At 43.0% G+C, this 23514-nt stretch overlaps 1 protein-coding gene across 2 annotated transcripts in view; it reads right to left on the reverse strand.

The window, feature by feature from the left end:
• Positions 1-23514, reverse strand: part of IDE (insulin degrading enzyme) — a 90749-nt gene that overhangs the window by 16938 nt on the left and 50297 nt on the right. Inside the window, exons 13-18 of one of the 2 annotated variants that reach the window (XM_056849649.1) lie at positions 20519-20641; positions 18971-19053; positions 10342-10486; positions 8506-8616; positions 7346-7466; positions 1704-1795 (exon numbers count right to left, since the gene is read on the reverse strand). In XM_056849649.1, coding sequence (XP_056705627.1) covers positions 1704-1795; positions 7346-7466; positions 8506-8616; positions 10342-10486; positions 18971-19053; positions 20519-20641 — 675 coding nt within the window. Of the gene's footprint in view, positions 1-1703; positions 1796-7345; positions 7467-8505; positions 8617-10341; positions 10487-10971; positions 11117-18970; positions 19054-20518; positions 20642-23514 lie in introns of both variants that reach the window. The other variant, XM_056849648.1, reaches the window with a different exon arrangement.

Consider the following 23514-nt stretch of genomic DNA (forward strand, 5'->3'; position numbering starts at 1 on the left):
CGAATCCCCTCTGTGCCACAAAGCTTATTAGGTGACCGTCTCTCAGCACAGTCCCGCTTAGAACATAAGAAAAGCCCTGCTGGATCAGACCCATCAAGTCCAGCAGTCTGCTCACACAGTAGCCAACCAGGTGTTGGGGTTGTTGCAAGATAAAAAAGAGGGGGAGTCACATATACCACCTCAGACTCCTTGGAGGAGTGTCAGGATAAAAGTCTCAGATGCAAAACTAAAACAAATAAATACTTTGCAATTGCTAAGCATGGGGAGGCCCCAGCAGTTTCACTTAAACACTCAGAAGCCTCCCTTTAAGGTTGCCCTTCAGTTAAGAAGAAGAAGAGTTGGTTTTTATATGCTGCCTTTTTCTACCACTTAAGGGAGAAGCAAACTGGCTTACAATCACCTTCCCTTCCCCTCCCCACAACAGACACCCTGTGAGGTAGGTGAGGCTGAGAGAGCTCTAAGAGAGCTGTGTCTAGCCCAAGGTCACTCAGCTGGCTTCATGTGAAGGAGTGGGGAAACCAACCCAGTCCACCAGATTAGCCTCCGCTGCTCGTGAGGAGTGGGGAATCCAATCAGGTTCTCCAGATTAGAGTCCACCGTCCCAAACCGCCGCTTTTAACCACTGCACCATGCTGGCCACTTTTGAAGGGATCCATCACTTATAACTGTAAGTACTGCTGGATTCTCAGAAGAAACTGGTTGCATGTTTATCCACCGCTGTTCCCTAACCAACAGTTGCACAACGGCAGCAGAAATGCAGACACAGACATGTCTTGCATTTACAAAACCTGGAGATTTTTCTATACTCGTTGCTGTCGGCTTCTTTCACTTATATGTGGAGGGCCTCTACTCCCCAAGTGTGCGCAGCAAAGATTTCAGAAAATACACAGAGCTAACCTAATTTCACAGGTTGGATATGGAAGCAAACTACTTCTGCCACAGCATCAAGATTACGGTTATCTTTGCTGCATTAAAAAACCGCGGCCAAGTTAATATTCAAATCTCACACAAAGCTGTCGCATGCCTATTACCACCAAATCTTCTTATGCTATAAAAAGAAAGTAAAGTCTATTATTCCCAGCTCATACACTGCCATTTTAATTTTGGACACGTACTTCACTGCCAGCTATTCTCAGTTCCTGCTCTCTGTTCGAGTCGTATGCCATTAGCTTGTGAACTTAAACGGGAGCTCTAGCACAGAGTTATTTTTACAGACTTGTTTTGCCATTGCAATGGCGCGTATAAGATATTATACAGCATAAAACTGCCTCCAAGGGAATTATCACAGCCAAACGATTCTAGGGTGTGAAAAGTAAGAATACTTAAGATGAAACACAGAAACGGCTGAGTGTCCATTTTGCCCAAACTCTCTCTTACACACACGAACACATACATATATATAAGGAATCAGAGACCCTACTGATATATGCATCTTCTGCTGCTTTGACTTTAGATTAGAAATGATCTCCAGTACATGCATCTGACATTATATATTACATATATTTTAAAACAGAGATATTAATAGACAAATTGCAAAAAAAAAAAAGCATTCTGAAAAATTTGTTGACAATAAAACTGATGAAAAACTACCTGGATTTTTAAAACATAAAATCCTCATTGTTAAAGAGAGAACTGTGGGCCGTTGATTTTAAGTACAGTTATCAATATAAATCTGCCTCAAATGAAAAACATATCAAACCAACCTGTTTTGTTATATTGCCATGGAGAAGGGCTTCAATGTGTAACCGTGACAACAGCTGAGATATAAAGGCCTTGAGGCGGGGAAGAGTGACATCTACAATAGATATTTAGACATTTAAAAATCGATTGCATTATTATTTTTTTCTTTTAGGGAAAAAACGGCAATTATTGTAAGAATATAAAAGCAATTCTTGGAAGAAAATTATGATAATCAAAAAAAGGCAGTGGGGTTCTTTTCTGCTTCAGAAATATTCATGTTTGGGAAAGTTTCCAGGTCTAAACTGCTGTGCTCATTGCACATTTTGCCTTGCTTAGAATTCACATGCCGTTTGACCCAGATTCCAAGATGGGGTGGGGGGAGAACCCTACTCTGCGCTGCAATCAAGCTAAACACCCCCCCCCCAAAAGTAACCGTCATTCAGGTGCTGGCTGAAAAGATAAAGCTTAAGCTTTTAAGACTTAAAGAATATACAGTTTATAGTTCTTCTAAATTTACCTTTATGATCGTCACTGCATTTTTTCTGAATAGCAGTTTTGAAAAATTGGGGATAATTCTGAACTCAATTAACTTCTAATGTGAACGTGCATTATTGGTTGCCACAAACAGTGTGGATACCTTTTATCCGTGCTGCATTGCTTTCAGTGACATATTAATTCAAACGTAATATATAAATGAGCAACCCTATCCTGGAGTAATTAGTCACATGCAAATACCTGGGAGAGGAGGGGCTATGGCTCAGTGGTAGAGCATCTGCTTGGCATGCAGAAGATCCCAGGTTCAATCCCCAGCATCTCCAGTTAAAGAGACTAGGCAGGTAGGTGATGTGAAAGACCCCTGCCTGAGACCCTGGAGAGCCTGAGTAGACAATATTGAGTAGACAATATTGACTTTGATGGTCCAAGGATCTGATTCAGTATAAGGCAGCTTCATGTGTTCATGCATACCTTTCTAAATGCATCTAAGTAGATCAGGTCCACCAAAGGTAACCATAGCTATGGGATTGGGTTCCAAGTACCATCGCCAACACTGAGATCTGGGGTACAGCCCTCCAAAGGCTGTGCTCCTTTTTCCATGGTTGAAGACAGAAGGTAGCGCATGGGGAGAAGGTATCACCGCGTCACCCCTTTGGTGTGTGGGGTTCCGCAGGGAGCAATCTTCTCCCCTATGTTGTTTAACATCTATATGCATCTCCTCTCCCAGCTAGTCCGGAGTTTTGGGCTAGGCTGTGATCAGTATGCTGATGACACCCAGCTTTACCTGTTGATGGGCTGCCAACCGGATGCCACCCTGGACACACTGGCCAGATGTTTAGAGGTTGTGATGAAATGGTTGAAACAGAGCCAATTGAAATTAAATCAATGGAAGACAGAGGTCCTGTGGCTTGGTCGTGGAGGACTGGAGATGGTGCACCAGGTCCTGTTTCTTGACAGTGTGAAATTGACACCTGCGCCCACCATCACGAGTCTAAGTGTGATTCTGGATGCCTCCTTGTCAGTGGGGTCACAGGCATAGCCATTTTTACCATTTCCTCCAGGCTAAGCAGCTGGTGCCTTTCTTTCCCTGCCCTGACCTAGCCACAAAGATCCATGTGATGGTCACCTCCAGGCTAGATTACTGTAACTCGCTCTACGTGGGGCTTCCCTTGAGACCGAACCAGAAGCTCCAGCTGATCCAGAATGCAGCAGCGAGGGTCCTTACTGGAGCCCTGCTGAGAGCACATATCTAGCTCCAGATGGAGTATGGGATCAGGTTCAAAGTGCTGGTATTAACTTTCAAAGTCCAGTATACCCCCAAAGAGCATTATGCTCAGCAAATAACCTGCTGGTTGTCCCCGGCCAGAGAAGCATCCAGCTGTCCTCAACCAGGATCAGGGCTTTTTCGGTGGTGGAACTCTCTATCTAGTGAGATCAGGGCCCTGTGGGATCTGGTGCAGTTCCGCAGGGCCTGTAAGACCGAGATGTTCCACCAGGCCTATGGTTGAGGGCATCAACAGTTTCCATCACAGCTGGCCTCCCTTCTCCTTCCTTCCACCTCATCTGAGCTGACTTAACTTGGGACCCTGACTGCTGTTCCTCGGGCTGGCTGCGAACCTGTGTGCCAATGAATGGGCGCCAGCTGGATTTCAGCGTCAGAGAACGTTAGTTTTAAATTGAAACTGAAATTATTTTTGTATATTATATTGTTGATTATTGCATGATGTTTTTAAGTGTTAGCCGCTCTGAGCCTGGCCTTGGCTGGGATGGAGGGGCGGGATATAAGTCTAAAAATAAAATAAATTTTACAAATCACTGGAACTTCTAACCAAACAAAGCTTTCCTCCTCCTCCTTGCAGCCCACCCCCCCTCACAAGCAACTTGAAATGCTGCTCCTGGGGGGATCCTGTGAAATGGCAGGAGAGGCTAATTGGAGATGCTGTGGGAGGAGGAGGAGGGAATACATGAAAGTCTTCCTTTCTCTGTTCTATTTGGCAGAAGGGTCCTCTGCCAGTGGAAAATGACCTCCGCCCACAATCCAAGTTCATGCATCCAACCCCATACTTGGAGGGGGGCATGCAGAAAACAGGAAATCACAGGAGAGGAGGAGGAGGAGAAGAGTTGGTTTTTTATATGCCAACTTTTTCTCCCACTTAAAGAAGAATCAAACCAGCTTACAATTACCTTCCCTTCCCCTCCCCGCAACAGACACCCTGTGAGGTAGGTGAGGCTGAGAGAGTGTGACTAGCCCAAGGTCACCCAGATGGCTTCATGTGTAGCAGTAGGGAAACCAACCCAGTTCACCAGATTAGCGTCTGCCACTCATGTGGAGGAGCGGGGAATCAAACCTAGTTCTCCAGATCAGACTTCACCACTCCAAACCACCGCTCTTATCCACTACACCACGCTGGCTCTCAAATACAAGGAGCAAATACAAGCAAGGACAAAGCAAGAATATTTGAAAGAAAAGGGCCTGGCCAAGGCAGGAAATGGCTTCTGACCTCCTGCCTGTCAAGTGTGCAGATCAGTAGAAGAAGGGACTCACAATAGGTGGAGTGGAGGTAGGGAGAAGAGCCTTTTTTTGCACTGGAAATCCTTTTTCTTTTTTAACTTTCTCCCTTCTCCACTCGACAGTACAAAATAAAGTAAAAATGTAATTTATTACTCAGTTAAAATTTTCAAAATTCCCTACGTATTTCACCAAAAGGCTTCTTTGGGGGAATCTGTTAGTCTTGCAGTGATTTTCCCAAAAGAAAATCTTTTTGGCCCAGATCTTGTACTCTTTTTGGAAAATCACTGCAAGACCAACAGATTCCCCCGAAGAAGCATTTTAGAGAAAAATGTAGGGAATTTTAACTGAGTAACAAAACATATTTTTACTTGATTTTGCACCATTGGCCTTGGTCTTATTTTTTATTTCCTAGTTTATTTCTCCCTTCACCACCCAATTACTCCTCCAATTTTTAATATGTGAGTGTTTTTTAAATTAAAAGCACCAAGTTACACGATTTCATAATCACCCTCTACACTTTTTCTATTTGAATTTACATATATGCTTAATAAAGCTGCCTGAAGTTTCTGGATTAAGGAGTTATAAGAAATCACTACCAATCTTGTCAAAATGTAGTTTCCACTGACGCTTTGCTGCATTAAGACAATTTCATTCATTTATCTAAATGCCGCAGAGAACACCTGCACCGTACAGATAGCAGGAATGGAGACTGCATACTGCAGAAACGTGTAAAAATGTGGCTCAGAACCACCTCCATGTTTTCCCAAACAGCAGCTTCCTCCACATGAATTTGCAGTTGTGGCTATCAAGGACATCCTTTTTCAAAAAAACAACAGAAAAAACTCTAAATTTAGAAATGTGTGCGGAATATTCGTTCCAGTTTCATCAGTGCCAAGAGGAAGTTTGGCCTTGACCCCACAGCAGTAGAAGCAAATTCAGAAGCAGAGGAATTCTTATGGTGTAGATCCCCTTTGGAGAAGAGGGGTGCTGGAGGGCTCTCTTTGGAAGAAGGGCACATTTCGATGCGACAGTGGTCTCTTGTCTAGACATCCATAAAAGCCTAGTTGGTTGGCTTAAAGGAAAGGAACTGGAGAAATTCATAGAGCAGGGCCCCCCAATGTGGTGCCCTTGGGCACCATGGCACCCACTAATACCTTTCCTGGTGCCCGCCAAGTGCTTTTAGAAAGTGGGTGGGGCCAGATGGAGCTTCTGCCCAGCAAGGCTTCTGATTGGCTGCGCAGATACTTTAAAATGTTGACTTTGGCCACAGCTGCCACCACAGCACAAGGATCTTCACTGTGTGATTGAAGTTAAGTTCTGACAGCCATTTTGTGACTGGGCTGAATTTCCTGCGGCAGCCATTTTGTGGCTGCACCCACCATATGGTGCCAGAATTCCAAAGATACACATGAACACACGAAGCTGCATTCTACTGAATCAGACCCTTCATCCATCAAAGTCAGAATTGTCTACTCAGACTGGCAGCGGCTCTCCAGGGTCTCAGGCAGAGGTCTTTCACATTACCTACTTGCCTAATCCCTTTAACGGGAGATGCCGGGGATTGACCTGGCACCTTCTGCATGCTAAGGAGATGCTCTTACCACTGAGCCACGCCCCCTCCCCTGCAGGCTCAAAAAGACTGGGGATACCTGTCACACAGAATAGGTCTATCAACAGGTAGTTCTGGGCTGGGAAATACCTGGAGATTTTGGAAGTGAAGCCTGAGGAGGGTGGGGTTTGGAGAGGGGAGGGACTTCAATGCCAATTGCCAAAGCAGCCATTTTCTCCAGGGGAACTGATCTGTCGCCTGGAGATCAGTTGTAATGGTGGGAAATCTCCAGCCACGACCTAGAAGTTGGCAACCCTAGCCATGATAGCAAGATTAAACCTCCACATACTTCTGAATAGAAGAAGGTGCAGACAAAGAACAGGGAAGGGCTACTGCTCCATTCATGCCCCGCTTGCAACCTTCCCAGAAGCAACTGATTGGCTCCAGTGTCCAAATCCATACAGTCACGTGGCTTGGGAAGTTACAAGATTCTATTTCCCGCTTCACTGTGATCTCCTCAGCTGGCGCGTGACATAATCACACTGTCACCAACACATATGCCCCAGAAGGGCGTGATTCTGCTCTGCTTGGAAGCTTTAGGAAGGGCAGAGGTGACTGGGGGGAAAAGATACCATGCGCCTCACCCATTCTGGTTATCACTTGACAGCTGTAGATTACAGACATAATAAGAAGAGGATACCTAGTCCTACAGAAGGAGCCGCGACTCTGAATGACATGCTAAAACAAGGGTCCCTAATGTGGTGTCTGTGGGCACCAAGGGGCCCGCTGACACCTTTTCTGGTACCCATCAAGCGTTTTTAGAAAGCAGGCAGGGATTTAGCCCAGCAGGACTTCTGTTTGGCTGTGCGGATTTTTTTTTATAAGCATTGCTTTGGCAGCAGCTATCCCCACAGCACAAGGATCCTCACGGAGGCAGCCATTTTGTGGCTAGCTCCACCTCCTGCGGCAACGGTTTGGCGGCTGCGCCCACTATGCTGCGTTAGGATTTCAAAGGAGCCCTCGGGCTCAAAAAGGTTGGGGACTCCTGTGTTAGAACAAGATAACGTATCGAATTGGACTGAGGAAAGGGTCAACTGGCAAACACTTACCATCTAAAGCTTCCTTTAATTCATCTTTGGTCCAGGCAACTTCTGTCATTAACAGTCGGAGGTAATACATGGCATGCTGGTGTGGCTGTTCAGCTCGAAAGTTGTTAAGTGATCGCATGTACTATTAAGATTAAAACAAATCAATGGTATAATAGTTAAGTGAAACTTCTGTTGTATAATTAATTATCTTCCATTTCTGTATTCAAATAAGAACAACAATAATAATTTTTAAAAGACCTTCAAGAATTGGAACTACATTTTGTTGCCTTGGCCAACAGTGTCTCTCAACCCTGAGTTTTTGGGTTAAAATATGTCCTCCAGGTTGTGTGTACAAGTGGGAGTGCTTATAGCTAGAATTTGAGCGCATAATTACATTTCAATGCTGCCTCTGTCATTCAGTCTGAGGAAGCTTGCAATGAATGCAATGCAAAAATCATCACGGGATCTGTACTGGTATGGGCCAGGGTTCCCCAACATGGTGTCATGGTGCCTGAGATTCTGAGAAAGTGGGCAGGACCATTGTACCGCACAACTTGTTACTGGCTGTCTTCATTCAAATGAAAGGGCTTTCCATGGCTGCCATAGCAGCCACAGGGAGTGGAGGATCAAGAGACTGGTAAGCTCTTGGGCCTTCCTTAGTGTGTGGTTCCATTCCCCCTCCAGCCTGTGTTTCCTTTTACGCCCTTACAGCTATAGCCTTGAGCAGAAAATAGAGGAATAAAAATGCCTTAAAAAGGTAAAGGAGACCCATTACTGACCCATGGGGTGACGTCATATCCCAACATTTACTAGGCAGACTGTTTTATGGGGTGGTTTGCCATTGCCTTCCCCAGTTGCTACACTTTACCCCCAGCAAACTGGGTACTCATTTTACCAACCTTGGAAAGATGGAAGGCTGAGTCAACCTTGAGCTGGCTACCTGAAACCGACTTCCGTTGGGATCGAACTCAGGTCATGAGCAGAGCTTTTGACAGCAGCACTGCAGCTTACCATTCTGTGCCATGGGGCTCTTCTAAAAATGCCTTAGTAATAGTTTGGCTTATGCAATGTCTTTATTATCTGACTTGTATATTTTATGCCATTAAAGGTTTTGGTATTGGTGAGATGTCTACAGTTCTGATTTACAAAGATCAGGGTCCCATCCATCCCAGATGCCTTACCGCTTCCTTGATAATTTCAAATCTTTTCTCATCAATCTCAAAGGTGGCCATTTTCTCAATAATCTTCTTTAGCAAAATATGCTGCTTGTCATTGTAACCTTTAACAGAAAGCTATACAGAAAGGATAGATAAGCCATTTTAAAACTTTGCATACACAATTGTTTTAAACTTATAAACAGCCTTCACACGAATATAGTAAAATCTAAAAACACACAGCATGCTTCATGCGAATCTTAAATCCAGTTTCCCCATTAGTTTAAGAGATTCCAGCTACAAAAAACAAACAGCAAAGTCCTGTAATGGGATTGAACACTATTGCTTAAAGACTGCTAGATTATAATACTGTGGAGTTTAAAATACTCCTTCAGTTAAATTCAAGATTTTCCATCTGAGCAGTCAAGGGCAATTGCATAACGCCGGGGGAACAGTCTCCCTCTTTTCAATAAAAAATCCTGACACAAAGGCAAAAAGAGAGGGGTGAGTGGAAGCCTATACGTATAGGATTTAAATGTTTACTAGGCAAGGACAGCAGTAGGGAACAGAAGTCACAGTGGAAAACTAATCTTTTTCCCAGGTATCAAAGCGAAAGAGGAAAGGCTGGCTACAAATGTTAGATAACAAAAAGAAACTGCAAAATCTCATTATGGTTTTCGGAGTTTCTCATAGAAACATAGTGTAATCATCTGGAGAGGGGAGGTGACTGTTTTTGTTTCTAAAGAAAAAATAGAAGTATTCTGGAGAACCAAAACAATTAGAGCAGATCTTGACAGTTAAAAAAATAGAACAGAGTACCATATTCTTGTTAAAAAAAAGTAGGGGGTATCAAGCCACAGGAACAGGTACATAAAAACTGTTGCAAAACTGGGCAGATCATACATATCATAAGCACTTCTACTACACTAGTGCTTTAGGTATTCTTTTCCTATATTATCTGATTTACACCATTATTCACTTATCCCATGATATTTTATGATGTGGACAATATTTTACGAACTGGTGTAAACTCCATTTAACAGCGCGAAGCTGAAATCCCTGAAAAACTAACAGAATAGGTTTCCACAGTAACTTTGACTGTTGATAAAGAGAAACAAAACAGAAATGTTCACATTTCATAATCAGGGAGAATAGAAAAAACTTTGACCTAGGTGTTTAAAGAAGCAAACAAGATTTTAATATTAAAACAGTGCTTGCACTTCCAGCCAATTTTAGCCCAAGTCATCCTATACCACACATGCCAAACATTTATCAGAACTCTATCAAATATCTTCTATCTATGACAGAATGTCTAAGAAAGAAGAGCCAAGTAGTAGAGGACACAATTTAGAATGTCTGTCTGTCTGTCTCTATCTCGAAGAATTCGTAACTATCATCATCTCTTCTTCACCTGCCATATTTTCAAAGTTAATAATGAAAAGTTAGAAGTATTTAGTTAATTTTACTTCTGATGACGTAAGCTGACAAAAGTTCACACCTCAACAAAATTAGTCTAAGGTGCCAGTGAATAATACTGGTTTTAGTACACTGAATCTAAATGACTGACAAAAATGTTTTAAAAATAAACATGGTCTCTTTCTCAAGATTAACTTGACAGATGAGCAAGAAATGCAGATTAGAGATGCAGTCTCAACACACCAGTCACAAAAACAGACCAATCATAGCCAAACCATTCACTCATGGTTATAAAACAGCATGGTTTCCCCTCACTTTTGATATAGATGCAAGGAAATGCAAAGACGGTAACCATTTTGTTTAGAATGGAAGCCACAATTTCCCAAGCTGCAAATTAACTTTCAAGCCATCTCATTTCTTCCTGTACTTTCCCCCGATCTTACTTACAAGGATTGCATTCATTCCTGATGCAATGGCATAGGCCAAACCTGAGAGGCGTGCTGCATATGTATACTCTTTTAAATCATCCTTCAATAACCTGAGTAACAGGTAGGTCATGTTGCAATGGAGAGGGTCAGCATAAAGGTAGCGACTAACAAAAAGGGGAAAAAAAAGGATGCTTTGATACTTCAAGCCCCGACATGGTAACCGATGAAGAAACATGACTGAAGAGTATGCATATGCAGCCTCATATTCTTGGGAATGAAACACTGAAAGCATATTTTTCTGCATTAGAAAGTGACAGAATAGAAGAAAATCTTTATTCTGATTGAGATTTTTTTTGGGGGGGAAAGAAAATCTTGCAACTAATTTCATGAATGATGTAAAATGAATGAGCAAAATTTGCTGAATGTGAGTGGAAATGCTGAAGACTGGGGAAAAAAGATTTAACTTAAAATTCAAATTAAGAGAAAGTATAATTAGAAATCAAGATTTTTAAATGGAACCAAAAAAACAAATTAGACCCTCGGCGGGAAAAGCCATTTAAAAATTGCTTCCATCAAATCAAACAAAAATTTGTTGATTAGAGGAAGAAAATTCAAGGCTTTTGAGATTCTCCTTCATTTGGGTACTTACATACATCCCATAGATGGTATTTTGGAGATCATAGTTCAAGCCAGCTAGTTCTGCTGCATATGCATACTCGTTGAGGGAGTCTTTGAGTAGCTCAAGGTACAAATAGGCCATGTTACAATGCAAAGGATCCACGTAAGCAAATGGGCTGGAAGAAAATTTTGAAAGTGAAAAACCCTGATATAATTCCTTTCCAATTCTGTTAGGTCCACTGATGTTGGCTCTCAAGAATGCAATTAAATATGCCATTTTAACGATTCCTGTTACAAGTATATTAAGACAGTGAACAACATGTGTACACGCATACCGACTTACACAAAGATGAAGGGAAAGTTAAATTAAGTAATTCCAGACAACGACAAATATTATGCTGATTAGGCCTACTGCTTAGACTTTTTAATCCACTCCGTTCTCAGTTTGGTGATGATAATGCTGAAGGATAATTACAAAACATACCGTATATACTCGAGTATAATTGGCTTATACTCGGGTCAATACGGTAATTCGCCTGCTGGGCCCTCTCCCAGCGCGCTCCCGCTGGCCAGCTGATGGGCGGGCTGTCTCGCCTTCTCCCCCCCACCCAATCGTGCCTTCTGCGCAGTGGCGGTGGCGGCTTCTCCCCCCCACCCGATCGCGCCTTCTGCGCGGCGGCTTCTTCCCCCACCCCACCCGATCGCGCCTTTTGCGCGATTGCGCCTTCTGCGCGGCGGCGACAGTTTCTTCACCCCCCACCCCGCCTTTTGCTGGGCGGCGGCAATTTCTTCCCCCCCCCCTCACCCAGGCCGGTCCTCCCGCTTGCCAGCTGACCCTGTGGGGCCTCTTGCGCGCAGGGAGGGGGCCGCCGCCTGCCTGCGCGCCTGGAGCCCAGTCAGGTAAGCCTGCGGGGGGGTGCATTTCCCCCTTGGCTTATACGTGGGTGCCTAATTTTCCCCCATTTTTGGGGTGAAATCAGGCACCTCGGCTTATACTCGGGTCGGCTTATACCCGAATATATACGGTATATTTTTTAAAAACAGGCCCAAAAAGTCTGGACAGAGAGGGTTTTAGTTCCCTAAACAAGGACAGCTTTGCAACTTGGAGTGGTGTTAGAGCTTGGACTAAAGATGGAAATGTGGGTCTCTTTGGGGATGTATAGCACCTTCAGGCAGTTTTGGCTGATCCACCAGCTGTGGGCCCATCCTTGCGTAATTTGGCCAGATTTATTCATGCACTGGTCACATACTGTAGTAAAAAAGAGCAAGAGTCCAATAGCACCAGTCCAGTAGTCTTTAAGGTGCTACTGGACTCTTGCTCTTTTCTACCGCTAGTGACAGACTAACACGGCTACCCATCGTGATCACATCCTGGTTAGATTACTGTAACGTTCTGCATGAGTGGCTGCCTATCTAATTTGGAAGCTTCAGCTGGCATAAAACACAGCAGGTAACAAGGATTACATCTTGCCAGTTTAAAGAGTGCTGCGGTGGTCGCTGATCGACTTTTGGGCATCACATTTGTGAGTTTCCAGCACCAGATACAAACACATTTATTTCTACAAGGATTGCTCTTGATTGTTTTATGGGCACCCAGTTTCATGGGAGAGACAGCATGGTTTTGTGGGTAAGAGAAGTGGACTCTGCTCTGGAGAATCGGGTTTGATTCCCCACTCCTCCACATGAGTGGTGGACGCTAATCTGGTGAACTGGATTTGTTTCCCCACTCCAGCTGGGGAAAGTCAGCTGGGTGACCTTGGGCTAGTCACAGCTCTTAGAGCTCTCTCAGCCCCACCTACCTCACAGGGGTCTGTTGTGGGGAGGAGAAGGGAAGGTGATAGTAATCCAGTTTGATGTTTTCTTAAGTGGTAGAGAAAGTCAGCATATAAAAACCAACTCTTCTTTTTCTTCTTCTTACCTTTGTTAGGATTTCTTGCCATTTTACCTCACTGATTTTATTGGCCCTCATTAAGATTCTAGGTTGCCTGTTGTTGAATTATATATAGTGCTTTTAATTCCATTGATCTGGCTGCTATTTTTCTGAGCTCTTCCGTGGTCTTATGTTGTTCATTGCTTTAGGTTATGAACATTATTTACTCTGTGGTGATGCTTCAATATATGGTGAAGTTTTAAAACATAAACAGATCATTAAGAAAACTGTGGAACACCCCCTGGTCACATTACTGGCAGGATGCATTCAGAAGTGGCATTAACAACTTGATTTACTATTGTGTAGGTGAGAGTGTCCTAAAAAGAAAATGTCCTTCAAATACAGGCACTTACAATTTTCCTTCTGTAAACAGCAAGATACCTGGGGGCATGAAACAACTTCTCAATAAAACGACTAGTTTTGACTTTGGCTGGGTGGGGGAAGCACTTCAATGTAGCACATTGTAGTCAAACCTGTTGTTCCATACGTTTTTGCCAAACAAAATTGATCAAGATGTATTACAGTTGAAGATTAGTGCAAACAACTAGTCACTGGAGAACGTTTACCTTAGTATAGACCAGTGGTTCCCAAAGTAGGCAGTACCAAGCCCTGGGGGGCGGTGGGATTACCTAGGGGGGCACTAAGATGCAAGGGGGCAGCAGAGGGGCACTAGAGGTGGGCCCCTTCAACTGTGTTGTTGGATAGGGTAGGGGGGCGCTGGGGATGAGTTTGTGGCGCCAAGGGGGCGGTGGCCCGAAAAGTTTGGGAACCACTGGTATAGACAGATATATGCTTGGGGTGAACGCCCCCCCTGCCAACTGCAAAAAGTGCGATTTATAATAAGATATGTTTGAAACAGGCACTGGGTATTTCAAACCAACTCCGAAACACGCTGACCTGTGCCACCAACAACACAGGGTTGGAGCCTGACTAAAATTTCCACACATACATGGGAGGGGCAATTTACACACACACACACACACACCCCTTGACAGACTGCTGACCGCCTTCCCCCCCCCCCCCCCCCCGCCAAGTTATTCCTGGGGATCCATTAACACCCAGGAGCAGCATTTCGGGAGCATTTTGGATTGTAATGATAGGGTGCAAACAGAGAAGTTCTGCTTCTGCAGACAGAATCCTTCCATTGGTGGAAATTGTGGGTGGGATCCAAGCCAAAGATTTTGTTTGGTGACATTCTACTATCCCAAGATACATTGGAATTTGACTAGAGGTAAGGACCATACCATACCTCTCATACAATCTGTATAATTTTTTTCCACACTGAATGGTTATTGTATTGCTGAGTTGTTAGCCACCGTGTGGATTTTCAGATTGCAAAGCGTGGATATAAATATTTTAAATAAATACCATTAAATATGAAATGCATATTAAAATACAAAAAAAATAAGTTAAAATCACTATGTTCTAGGATTAATGCAAGCTGCTAAGAGCTAGTCCAAACAAGACGATCTCTCACTTGCTCGATCTCTCTCATCAAGATGAAACTTCATTGAACACAGCTGCTGGTTTCACAGAGTCAGAAAACGGTGCAGCTGTTGGTTTTATTTTGTTACCCAGCCATTATTTTCTAAACTCGAGAGCCCAAAAATATCAAGCCAAGTTTCATACCCAAAGCAATATAGATTTTTGAAAAGGTAGACAACTCAAAGACTCAAGCCATGTTTCAACAATACGGCTTAATACCAGTACAATCAAGAATGACAAACCAGGTTAAAATTGGAAACAAAGTGTGTACAGCCTTGGTCCGGTATCTATGAAAGGAATATGTGATTACTGCAAATGTAGCTGATGAAAATATTGGTTTTACTCAAGTATCCCTCTGTCAACAGTAAATAAAAGGTACATTTATCACATTCAAGGCAGGGGGAAAGCATTATTCGGAGTATACATTGAGCAGCATGAACGATATAAACCTGTTTCTATAACCTCTTTGGTAAGACGTGTTTTAAGTTCTAAAAACAGTGTTAAAAATAAGGCAGGACCACTACCCAAAGCTGTTCATACTACGGCCATTTATGCATAGGAAGTTTGTCTCGGAGTTGCCGCTCTATAGAAGCACAGTTCCCCCATCTAAATTCTCACAACTCAACAATAAGCCCCCATGCAGAGTTTTGAGAATTCGGATGGGGAAAATGTGCATCTAGAGAGCGGCAAATCCAAGGCAAAACCTCCCATGCATAAATGCCCTATGATATCCGATTTAACAGTTTTACTACCCAATGGACAACGCTGAAATATAATTTCACTTAGCTCTTACTTCACTGTTCTCATGTACCTACAGTGGGAGATAAATTTCACCTATGCATCTCCTGGAGTCATCCTCTAGCAATGGAACCATTTTTATAATGGGTTCCTTGGCAGCCAGACTCATATAAGCCAACTATTTACCTGGGGTAAACAAATTATCCTCCCTGCCAAGGCTCTTCCCTGACCTTTCAGCTCTCTGCGGCTGCAGCTTTACGGCGGCTCAACCAACCGCCTTGGGTATGTGTTTCCAAGGGCAAAGGGCCCACAGATTTGCACAGGTCACTGAATCTAAATTGCCCAAATACACCAACCATGCTACGCCTCTTACTGAAATCAAGCCTCTTCTTCACTACCAGGTCCCATACATGAACCTTATTTCTTGATTACTACTCCTGACTTTATGACTACTTCTTGACTATGAGATATTGATAACTGTACTTATGGCTGCAATATTACACCCCCTTATTTAAGAGGGAAAAGCACACAAGAGGATTAGCTTTCCTTGCGGATGGAAGCCTAAAGCAGAGGAAGAGGTTTTGCCATTATATTTTAATTGTTATCTTGCAAATCTACACACACATAGTCACAGATTTTTTTAATAGACCTGTGTATATCTTTGAGTCTGAAATGTTGATTGCTTAGACCACTGAAGGAGACTGTATGGCCAAAACGCGTATGGTCAGAGTCTAATGGTGTGATTTTATGTCTTATTGCGTTATATGAGCGTGTCAATTTGGTAGGCTTTTACAGGGCCCTGCATGTGTTATTAGATGTGGTATTAGATTTTATCCTGAAATAAATATATGCATATTTTGTACTTACATCATTTTTAGACTGTATAACCTTTGGCCCTGGATGTTTCTTTATTTTTTCTTGACCTTTTGGGTACTTAATCCCATACATGGAGGACAAGACAAGGAGGTACCAGCAAGAGGTACTGGGGAAACGGGTAAGCACTCCTAGTAACACCCGCATTCACCACCAAAACAGCGTGAGCTTGGAGCTCCCCCAGCTATGCAACAGTCATCTTACCTCTATTTATCTACTTATCTATGTGGCAGGCCCCCATACACCCCAGTGTATCATTCCAACTGGCATAACCCTGTAATCTCTACAGCTTTCTCCACTTTTATCCACTATTGCTTTGCAAGCACAAGAGGGGGACCAATGTAAGCTGAAAGCAATAAACAAGAGACCCAGAAAAGGGACAGAGCTTGTTTCTAGAATGTTGTCTCCTTCAAAATATGTCAAATCAGTGAGGCATGAAATTATCTGTATTTTTTTCTTAATACAGGATTGATCATTAGGGAAACTTCCAGCGATTAATTTTTTCCTCTATGCATTTCTTCAAAATGAACACAACAAAATAAGGAATAAAATTAAATGCAGATGTTTCTTGCTCTTATTTTACATGCATGCCTTTTGACAGCAAACATGTATACCAATATGAAGAATGCTGTCTAGCAGGGGATACTGGTATTATAGACATATACCTAAGTTATCTATTTTCTGCTAAAGTTCATCTTTAAAGCTGTACATTTAAGAAACATTTGTCTATAGGACAGTCTATTATTTCTGTGAAACAAAGGTGGCAATTTCCACCTTCTTTGCTACAGGGGCACTAGCATTAATTCTGCTTCAGCAGCCTGATAACCATTTGAATGGAATAAAACACGGGGAGGAGGATATTCTGGGGGGGGGGGCAGATCCCTGTCTTTTCCTTTAAAAAGGTAAAAGCAAAAATGAGAGACATTTGCTCTTATGTTAGAAGCAGGGAGTGTACTATCCAAAGAAAAACAGATTAAAAAGTAACGGTCCTACAATGGCAGATGGAGGGAAAAGGTAACCAGGTACTTAAAAAACAGAACACAGAATTACAGGATTGTTCCAACTGATGGACCAATGTTTCCTAAACTTCCAATAGCTGAGACATACTTCTGTTCGCAGCTAAAACTGGAGACATGCTGGTTTTCCCAGTAACTATGCATCCTCATACATGTGGAACAGGCTTCCTCGGGAGGTGGTAAGTGCTCCTTCCCTGGAGGTTTTTAAGCAGAGGCTAGATGGCCATCTGTCAGCAATGCAGGCTCTATGACAGGCAGATCATGAGAGGGAGGGCATCTTGGCCATCTTCTGGGCATGGAGTAGGGGTCACTGGGGGTGTGGGGGGGAGGTAGTTGTGAATTTCCTGCATTGTGCAGGGGGTTGGACTAGATGACCCTGGTGGTCCCTTACAACTCTGATTCTATGTTCACATGAGTCACCATTTTGAAACGGGTCTCCTGACTCGTGTACAGCATCCATGGAGGGGGGGGGGCACAATTCTGCTGGATCTCTGCACCAGGAGTGACTGGATCATCTATCTGCACTCAATACAGACGCGCAACAGAAATCACCCAGTGCTAGCAAAGCAGTAAGCTGATGGTGTGGGGAGCTGGCATTGTGGCTGGGTACTTTTGAGTTCATGAAAATGCGTCATCTTAAATACTGACATTTCCCTGGGAGTTATTTTTGGCTTTTCCCACGACAGACCCTAAAATGCCGTAGGATTTAAAAAAACGGTCAGGACACACAAAAAGTCTGTGTGTACAGCTGGCAAGGCTGGCTCTACAATATTCCCACAGACTTCTGAAAACCTACTGCCTATACAGTCAGTAAGGAAGAAGTTAGTTTTTGACCTGATAATTATAATTGCAAGGGTATTATTTCCCCCAGATACAAGAGTCCTGCATTCTACCAACTGGTGAGTCCTCAACCCCTAAATAACTTTAGCATTTAAAGAAGGGCAATGACCGAACTGCATATACCAATCATTATTGCACCAATGATGTGGCATGTTAAGTTTAATCTATCAGGACTACAATTGTATTCGAGCAGATTTGTCTAAAGTCAAGGCAGGCACATTCATCGAGATGACACTGTCTGACTGAAGAAACTAAAAGATTTGAGGATGGAAAAACCCCAGGATAGAAACCTCAGGGAACGTGTCAACCAGAGCTGCAAAGGCTGCATATGAATAAGTAATACACAGGTGAACACACACAAAGCTGCCTTATAGTGAATTAGAGCATCAGTCCATCAAGTTGAGTACTGTCTACTCAGACTGGCAGCATCTCTCCAGGGTCTCAGGCCGAGGTCTTTCACATCACCCACTTCCAGACACTTTAACTGGAGGTGCCGGGGACTGAACCCGGGACCTTCTGCATGCCAAGCAGATGCTCTGTCACAGAGCCACGGCCCCTTCTCTTGGATCCAATTATGGCCAAGGGTGTATAGAAGGCCACCTATGCCGACATGTTCCCCCCCCCCCCAGCTGAATATTTCTTGTGCTGAAAGGGGGTACGCAATACAGCCCACCTCTATACATTATTTTTTTTTGCCATCAAGTCACAGCCGACCTCTGGTGACCCTGTAGGGTTTTCAAAGCAAGACAAGTTCAGAGGTGGTTTGACATTGCCTGTCTCCACATCACACTCCTGGTATTCCTTGGAGGTCTCCCATCCAAATGCTTGCCAGGGTCGAGGCTGAGAGCGTGTGACTAGCCCAAAGTCACCCAGCAAGTTTCCATGGTAGAGTGGGGATTCAAACCAGGGTTTCCCAGATCCTAGCCCAACACCTTAACCACTCCACTACGCTGGCTCTCTCTATACATGCCGGATTGAGGCAAAAGGAAATCAGGTACAGAATGAAGCTTCTGGGTGAAAATGAAGTGGGGGTGGATAATCTTGATATACATTATTCATACATATATATCAATAAAATGTTTCCTTACATTAAAAAAAACCCTGCCATATTCAGCACGATACATTTGGAGGCAAAAATAATTGCATACCTGAAAAATTCAAAGTTGAGACAAGCTTTAGGTAGGAAAAATTTGTCATCTTGCTTGAACCACAACTTGCTCATAGCAGTGTCCTGCGTTTAAGAAAACACATCTGTTACATGACATTACTGACTGTTATCATTTTGTCAATATTCCCTGGAGCTGCTACGCTTGAGCCGGTTGAGCCTGGGCAGTTCCCACACTGGCAGAGGACTCGTTGCCAACCTGTCTTCCGGCGCCTTCCACAGTTGAGCGCACGGCTGTATGAGTGGGAGTGCTAGACGACAATGCAGAAAATAGGCCCCCTGTGTACACCTCCCATATCCCAATCAGGGAGAAGAGATGGAGGATGGGACTGGAGTGCACACGGACCTCCCATTCCCTGCATTTCCCGAAGACCTCTACATGCATTCTTATGCCGTGAATCTTACGGCAAGGAAGACAGGCCCTGTGTTCAACTGGATCATGCCTCAAATACTTAGGTGATATTTACATAGCATACCATAAATGTTAGCCAATTAAAACAACCTTTCTGCAAATGAAAAAGGCAGCAGGGAGTATTACTCAAAATTAAATGTTTATGTAATCTGAATACAGGTTAAAAAGTCAGGAGTTAATCATCTTTAAAGTCAAACAGATCTAGCCAAAACATCAAATTTCATTATTAGCGAATCCTGCAGGTACCTTACTACTCCCAGGGATTATCTAAGCAAACTTGAAATTCCAAAACATCGAAGAGCTTTCACCTTGGCCAGATGCCAAGCCCTCCCCTCAGCCATCCAGGAAGGCCGCTACAGGAAGATGCCATATGAGAGGAGAAAATGCCCCCATGGTTCTGGATACATAGAAACCTTTGAACATGTTCTTCTCCACTGCCAATATTATACAGCTATCAGAGAAAGGTTCATCCTATCGTTAATTCATAAATTTTCCAGCCATATGGGACAATTACATATTCCATCTCTGCTACAAGATGTAAACTCTGATACAATGTATTCAGTTGCTAGATTCTGTGACGCTGCAACTGATTTACGACGGAGGAGGATCTGTGCTACTCAGCAGTCTTGAAAATGAAGGGATACAGTTTAATTATATGTGCTCCCCTTTCTCACCAAGTGGTAAATCTATATTAACAAATGAACCAGCATGTTTTATTCAGATGTATATTTTAGACGTATGTAAATTGGTATCTTACCTGTTTTACCTGTGCTGGTCATTGGCCGTAATAAAGAATTGTATTGTAATCATCTTTTAAAATGCTACTTAGGTGTATAATTTAATTCTTTATCATCTAAAAACACTGCTCAAGCAGTGTTATAGATCAAAGTTAGTAAAAAGCTTTATCTTTGAGTGTGTGTGTGTGTTAAGTGCTGTCAAGTCGCTTCTGACTCATGGCGACCCTATGAACCAAAGTCCTCCAAATGTCCTATCTTTGACAGCCTTGCTCAGGCTTTGACTAAATAACCTTAATCTTTCAAACAGCACTTCTCAAAATAACGGGAACAGATTCCAGAAATTCCAACACAGTATTATTAAACAGAGAAGACGTTTACTTACCTTAATGAGAGTAGGGCACTGTGGTGCATCCTTTTCTAGTGGCACAATCTCAAAGTTCGTAGGAATAAATTCATTCTTCAGTGGGAGCTTGAATTTCCCATTAAGGTCAGCATTTTGCCATTTCTACATGAACAGTGTAAGCAAGAAGAATGCCTGTGTTATTGTCTGGGGGTGGGATTCGCTAAAAAGAAACGCGGCAATTCGGTCTTGCTGAGAACTTCTATCTTAACTGTTTAAAAAGCAAAGTCATGTTTCTCCAAAAGTCGCGTCAAAACTGCAAGGGGCATCTCAGCCCTGGAAGCAGATTCTCGTATGTGTAATTCTAGCCAGATGGATAACTTCTTGTGCAACGAGGAGTTTGTGCATGGCCTCCCTCTAACCCAGCAACAGGAGCTGCACATGTAGAGTCCTTTACTGAAAAACTAAAAGTACCGTAAACTGCTGCTTGGGAGAAGGAACTGGGCACAGGACTGAGCTGTTCCTGCTCCCCTTTCCTGGCCAAACAGATGATATGAGTATTTTTTTTAAAGCTCCACATATACAGCCCCAGCTGCTCCATGTGTGTTCTCTTTGATGTGAATCTGAAAGGTTGAATAATCAAAAGCCAAAATAAATATTTTAAATCAATGCTCAAATCACAGAGAGAACAACGGTGCAATTTTAAAAATCTTGGTATAATTTTGATAGGCGGTGATTTGCCCAGGATTACGCCAAATCCAGAGGGATGCTTCCATCTCACTTGGCAAGTTAAAATACTTCCATGGGTTTGGCAGACCTGTTTTACTGACTTCAATGGCTTGGATCAAGAATGGAGTCTGTGCAATCAATCACTAATTGTTCCCCCTGGCTACTGATGCCCCCTACACCAGTGGTTCCCAACCTGGGGTACACGTACCCTTGGGAATACGAACCAGGACATTTAGGGGTATGCAAAAAAAAAAAAAAAAAAAAAAAAACCCTGAACAATGGCAGGAAAAGGAATTTAAAATAACAGCAACTATATTAATTACAAACATTTTGGTAACATGAGGGGTACAATTTATGGAAATAGGCTGCCAAGGGGTACACAACCACTGCCCTACACCATCAAAAGTCATTACAGAGGATTAGGAAGCCCTCATGAGCTTTTTGGGAAGAGGTGGGTGGAGTGCACCGTGTAGGGGAAATTGGAAGAAGTGGCCCACCCCTCTCATATTAGTTGTTACACAAACAGAGCAGGGGGTTTAACTAAGGAGGGAAAGAAAATATAATTTCCACCAATTCCACCTCCCCAGTGAAGCCTCCTACCCATTAATAAAGGTTCCTCAGAGACAGGAGTGGTTTGGGAGGTGGTGGGGACAGAGGGAATTGTCAAGCATCCCATTTATGGGTCTTTCAACTCAAGTTTCTGTTTTACCTTTTTTACCTGGCATGTGTGTGTGTTAAGTGTTGTGAAGTCGCTTCCGACTCATGGCGACCCTATGAATGAAAGTCCTCCAAAATGTCCTATCTTTGACAGCCTTGCTCAGATCTTGCAAATTGAAGGCTGTGGCTTCCTTTATTGAGTCAATCCATCTCTTGTTGGGTCTTCCTCTTTTCCTGCTGCCCTCAACTTTTCCTATCATGACGGTCTTTTCCAGTGACTCTTGTCGTCTCATGACGTGACCAAAATACGACAGCCTCAGTTTAGTCATTTTAGCTTCTAGGGTCAGTTCAGGCTTGATTTGATCTATAACCCACTGATTTGTTTTTTTGGCTGTCCACGGAATCCGCAACACTCTCCTCCAACACCACATTTCAAAGGAACCTATTTTTTTCCTATCAGCTTTCTTCATTGTCCAGCTTTCACACCCATACATAGTAATAGGGAATATGATGGCATGAATTAATCTAGTCTTGGTGGCCAGAGTCACATCCTTACACTTCAAAATCTTTTCTAGCTCCTTCATGGCTGCCCTTCCCAGTCTCAATCTCCTAATTTCTTGGCTGCAGTCTCCCTTTTGGTTGATGGTGGAGCCAAGGAATAGAAAGTCTTGAACAATTTCAATTTCCTCATTGTCAACCTTAAAGTTGTGTAATTCTCCTGTAGTCATTACTTTTGTTTTCTTGATGTTCAGCTGCAGTCCTGCTTTGGCACTTTCTCTTTTAACTTTCAGCAGTAGTTGTTTCAAATCTTCACTATTTTCTGCCAATAATGTAGTGTCATCAGCATATCTCAAATTATTAATGTTCCTCCCTCCAATTTTCACTCTACCTTCATCTAAATCTAATCCTGCTTTCCTAATTATATGTTCTGCATATAGATTGAAGAGATAGGGAGATAAAATACATCCTTGTCTGACACCTTTTCCAATTGGGCCATTCCGTTTCTCCATATTCTGTTCTAACTGTGGCCTCTTGTCCAGAGTACAGGTTGCGCATCAAAACAATCAGATGTAGTGGCACACCCATTTCCTTTAAAACCAGCCATAGCTTGTCATGATCCACACAGTCAAAAGCTTTGCTGTAATCTATGAAACACAAGCTGATTTTCTTCTGAAATTCTCTCGTACACTCCAGTAACCAGCGTATATTTGCAATATGATCTCTAGTGCCTCTTCCTTTTCTGAAACCAGCTTGAACATCAGGCATTTCTCGTTCCATATATGGTAACAGCCTTTGCTGTAAGATTTTGAGCATCACTTTACTTGCATGAGAAATTAATGCAATGGTCCGATAGTTGTTGCAATCTTTGATGTCTCCTTTCTTGGGAATTGGAATGTAAATGGATCGTTTCCAGTCTGTGGGCCATTGTTTTGTTTTCCATATCTGTTGGCATATTCTTGTCAAGATTTTGATGGACTCCGTTTCTGTGGCTTGAAATAGCTCTATTGATATCCCATCTGCTCCTCGTGATTTGTTTCTCCCGATTGCTCTCAATGCAGCTTTCACTTCACTTTCTAAAACTGTAGGTTTTTCTTCAAAAGATTCTTCTTGGAAAGAATCTTTTATCCTTTCGTCTCTTCTGTATAGTTCTT

Source organism: Euleptes europaea, chromosome 5 (assembly GCF_029931775.1).
Source record: "Euleptes europaea isolate rEulEur1 chromosome 5, rEulEur1.hap1, whole genome shotgun sequence".
NCBI classification, from domain to species: domain Eukaryota; kingdom Metazoa; phylum Chordata; class Lepidosauria; order Squamata; family Sphaerodactylidae; genus Euleptes; species Euleptes europaea.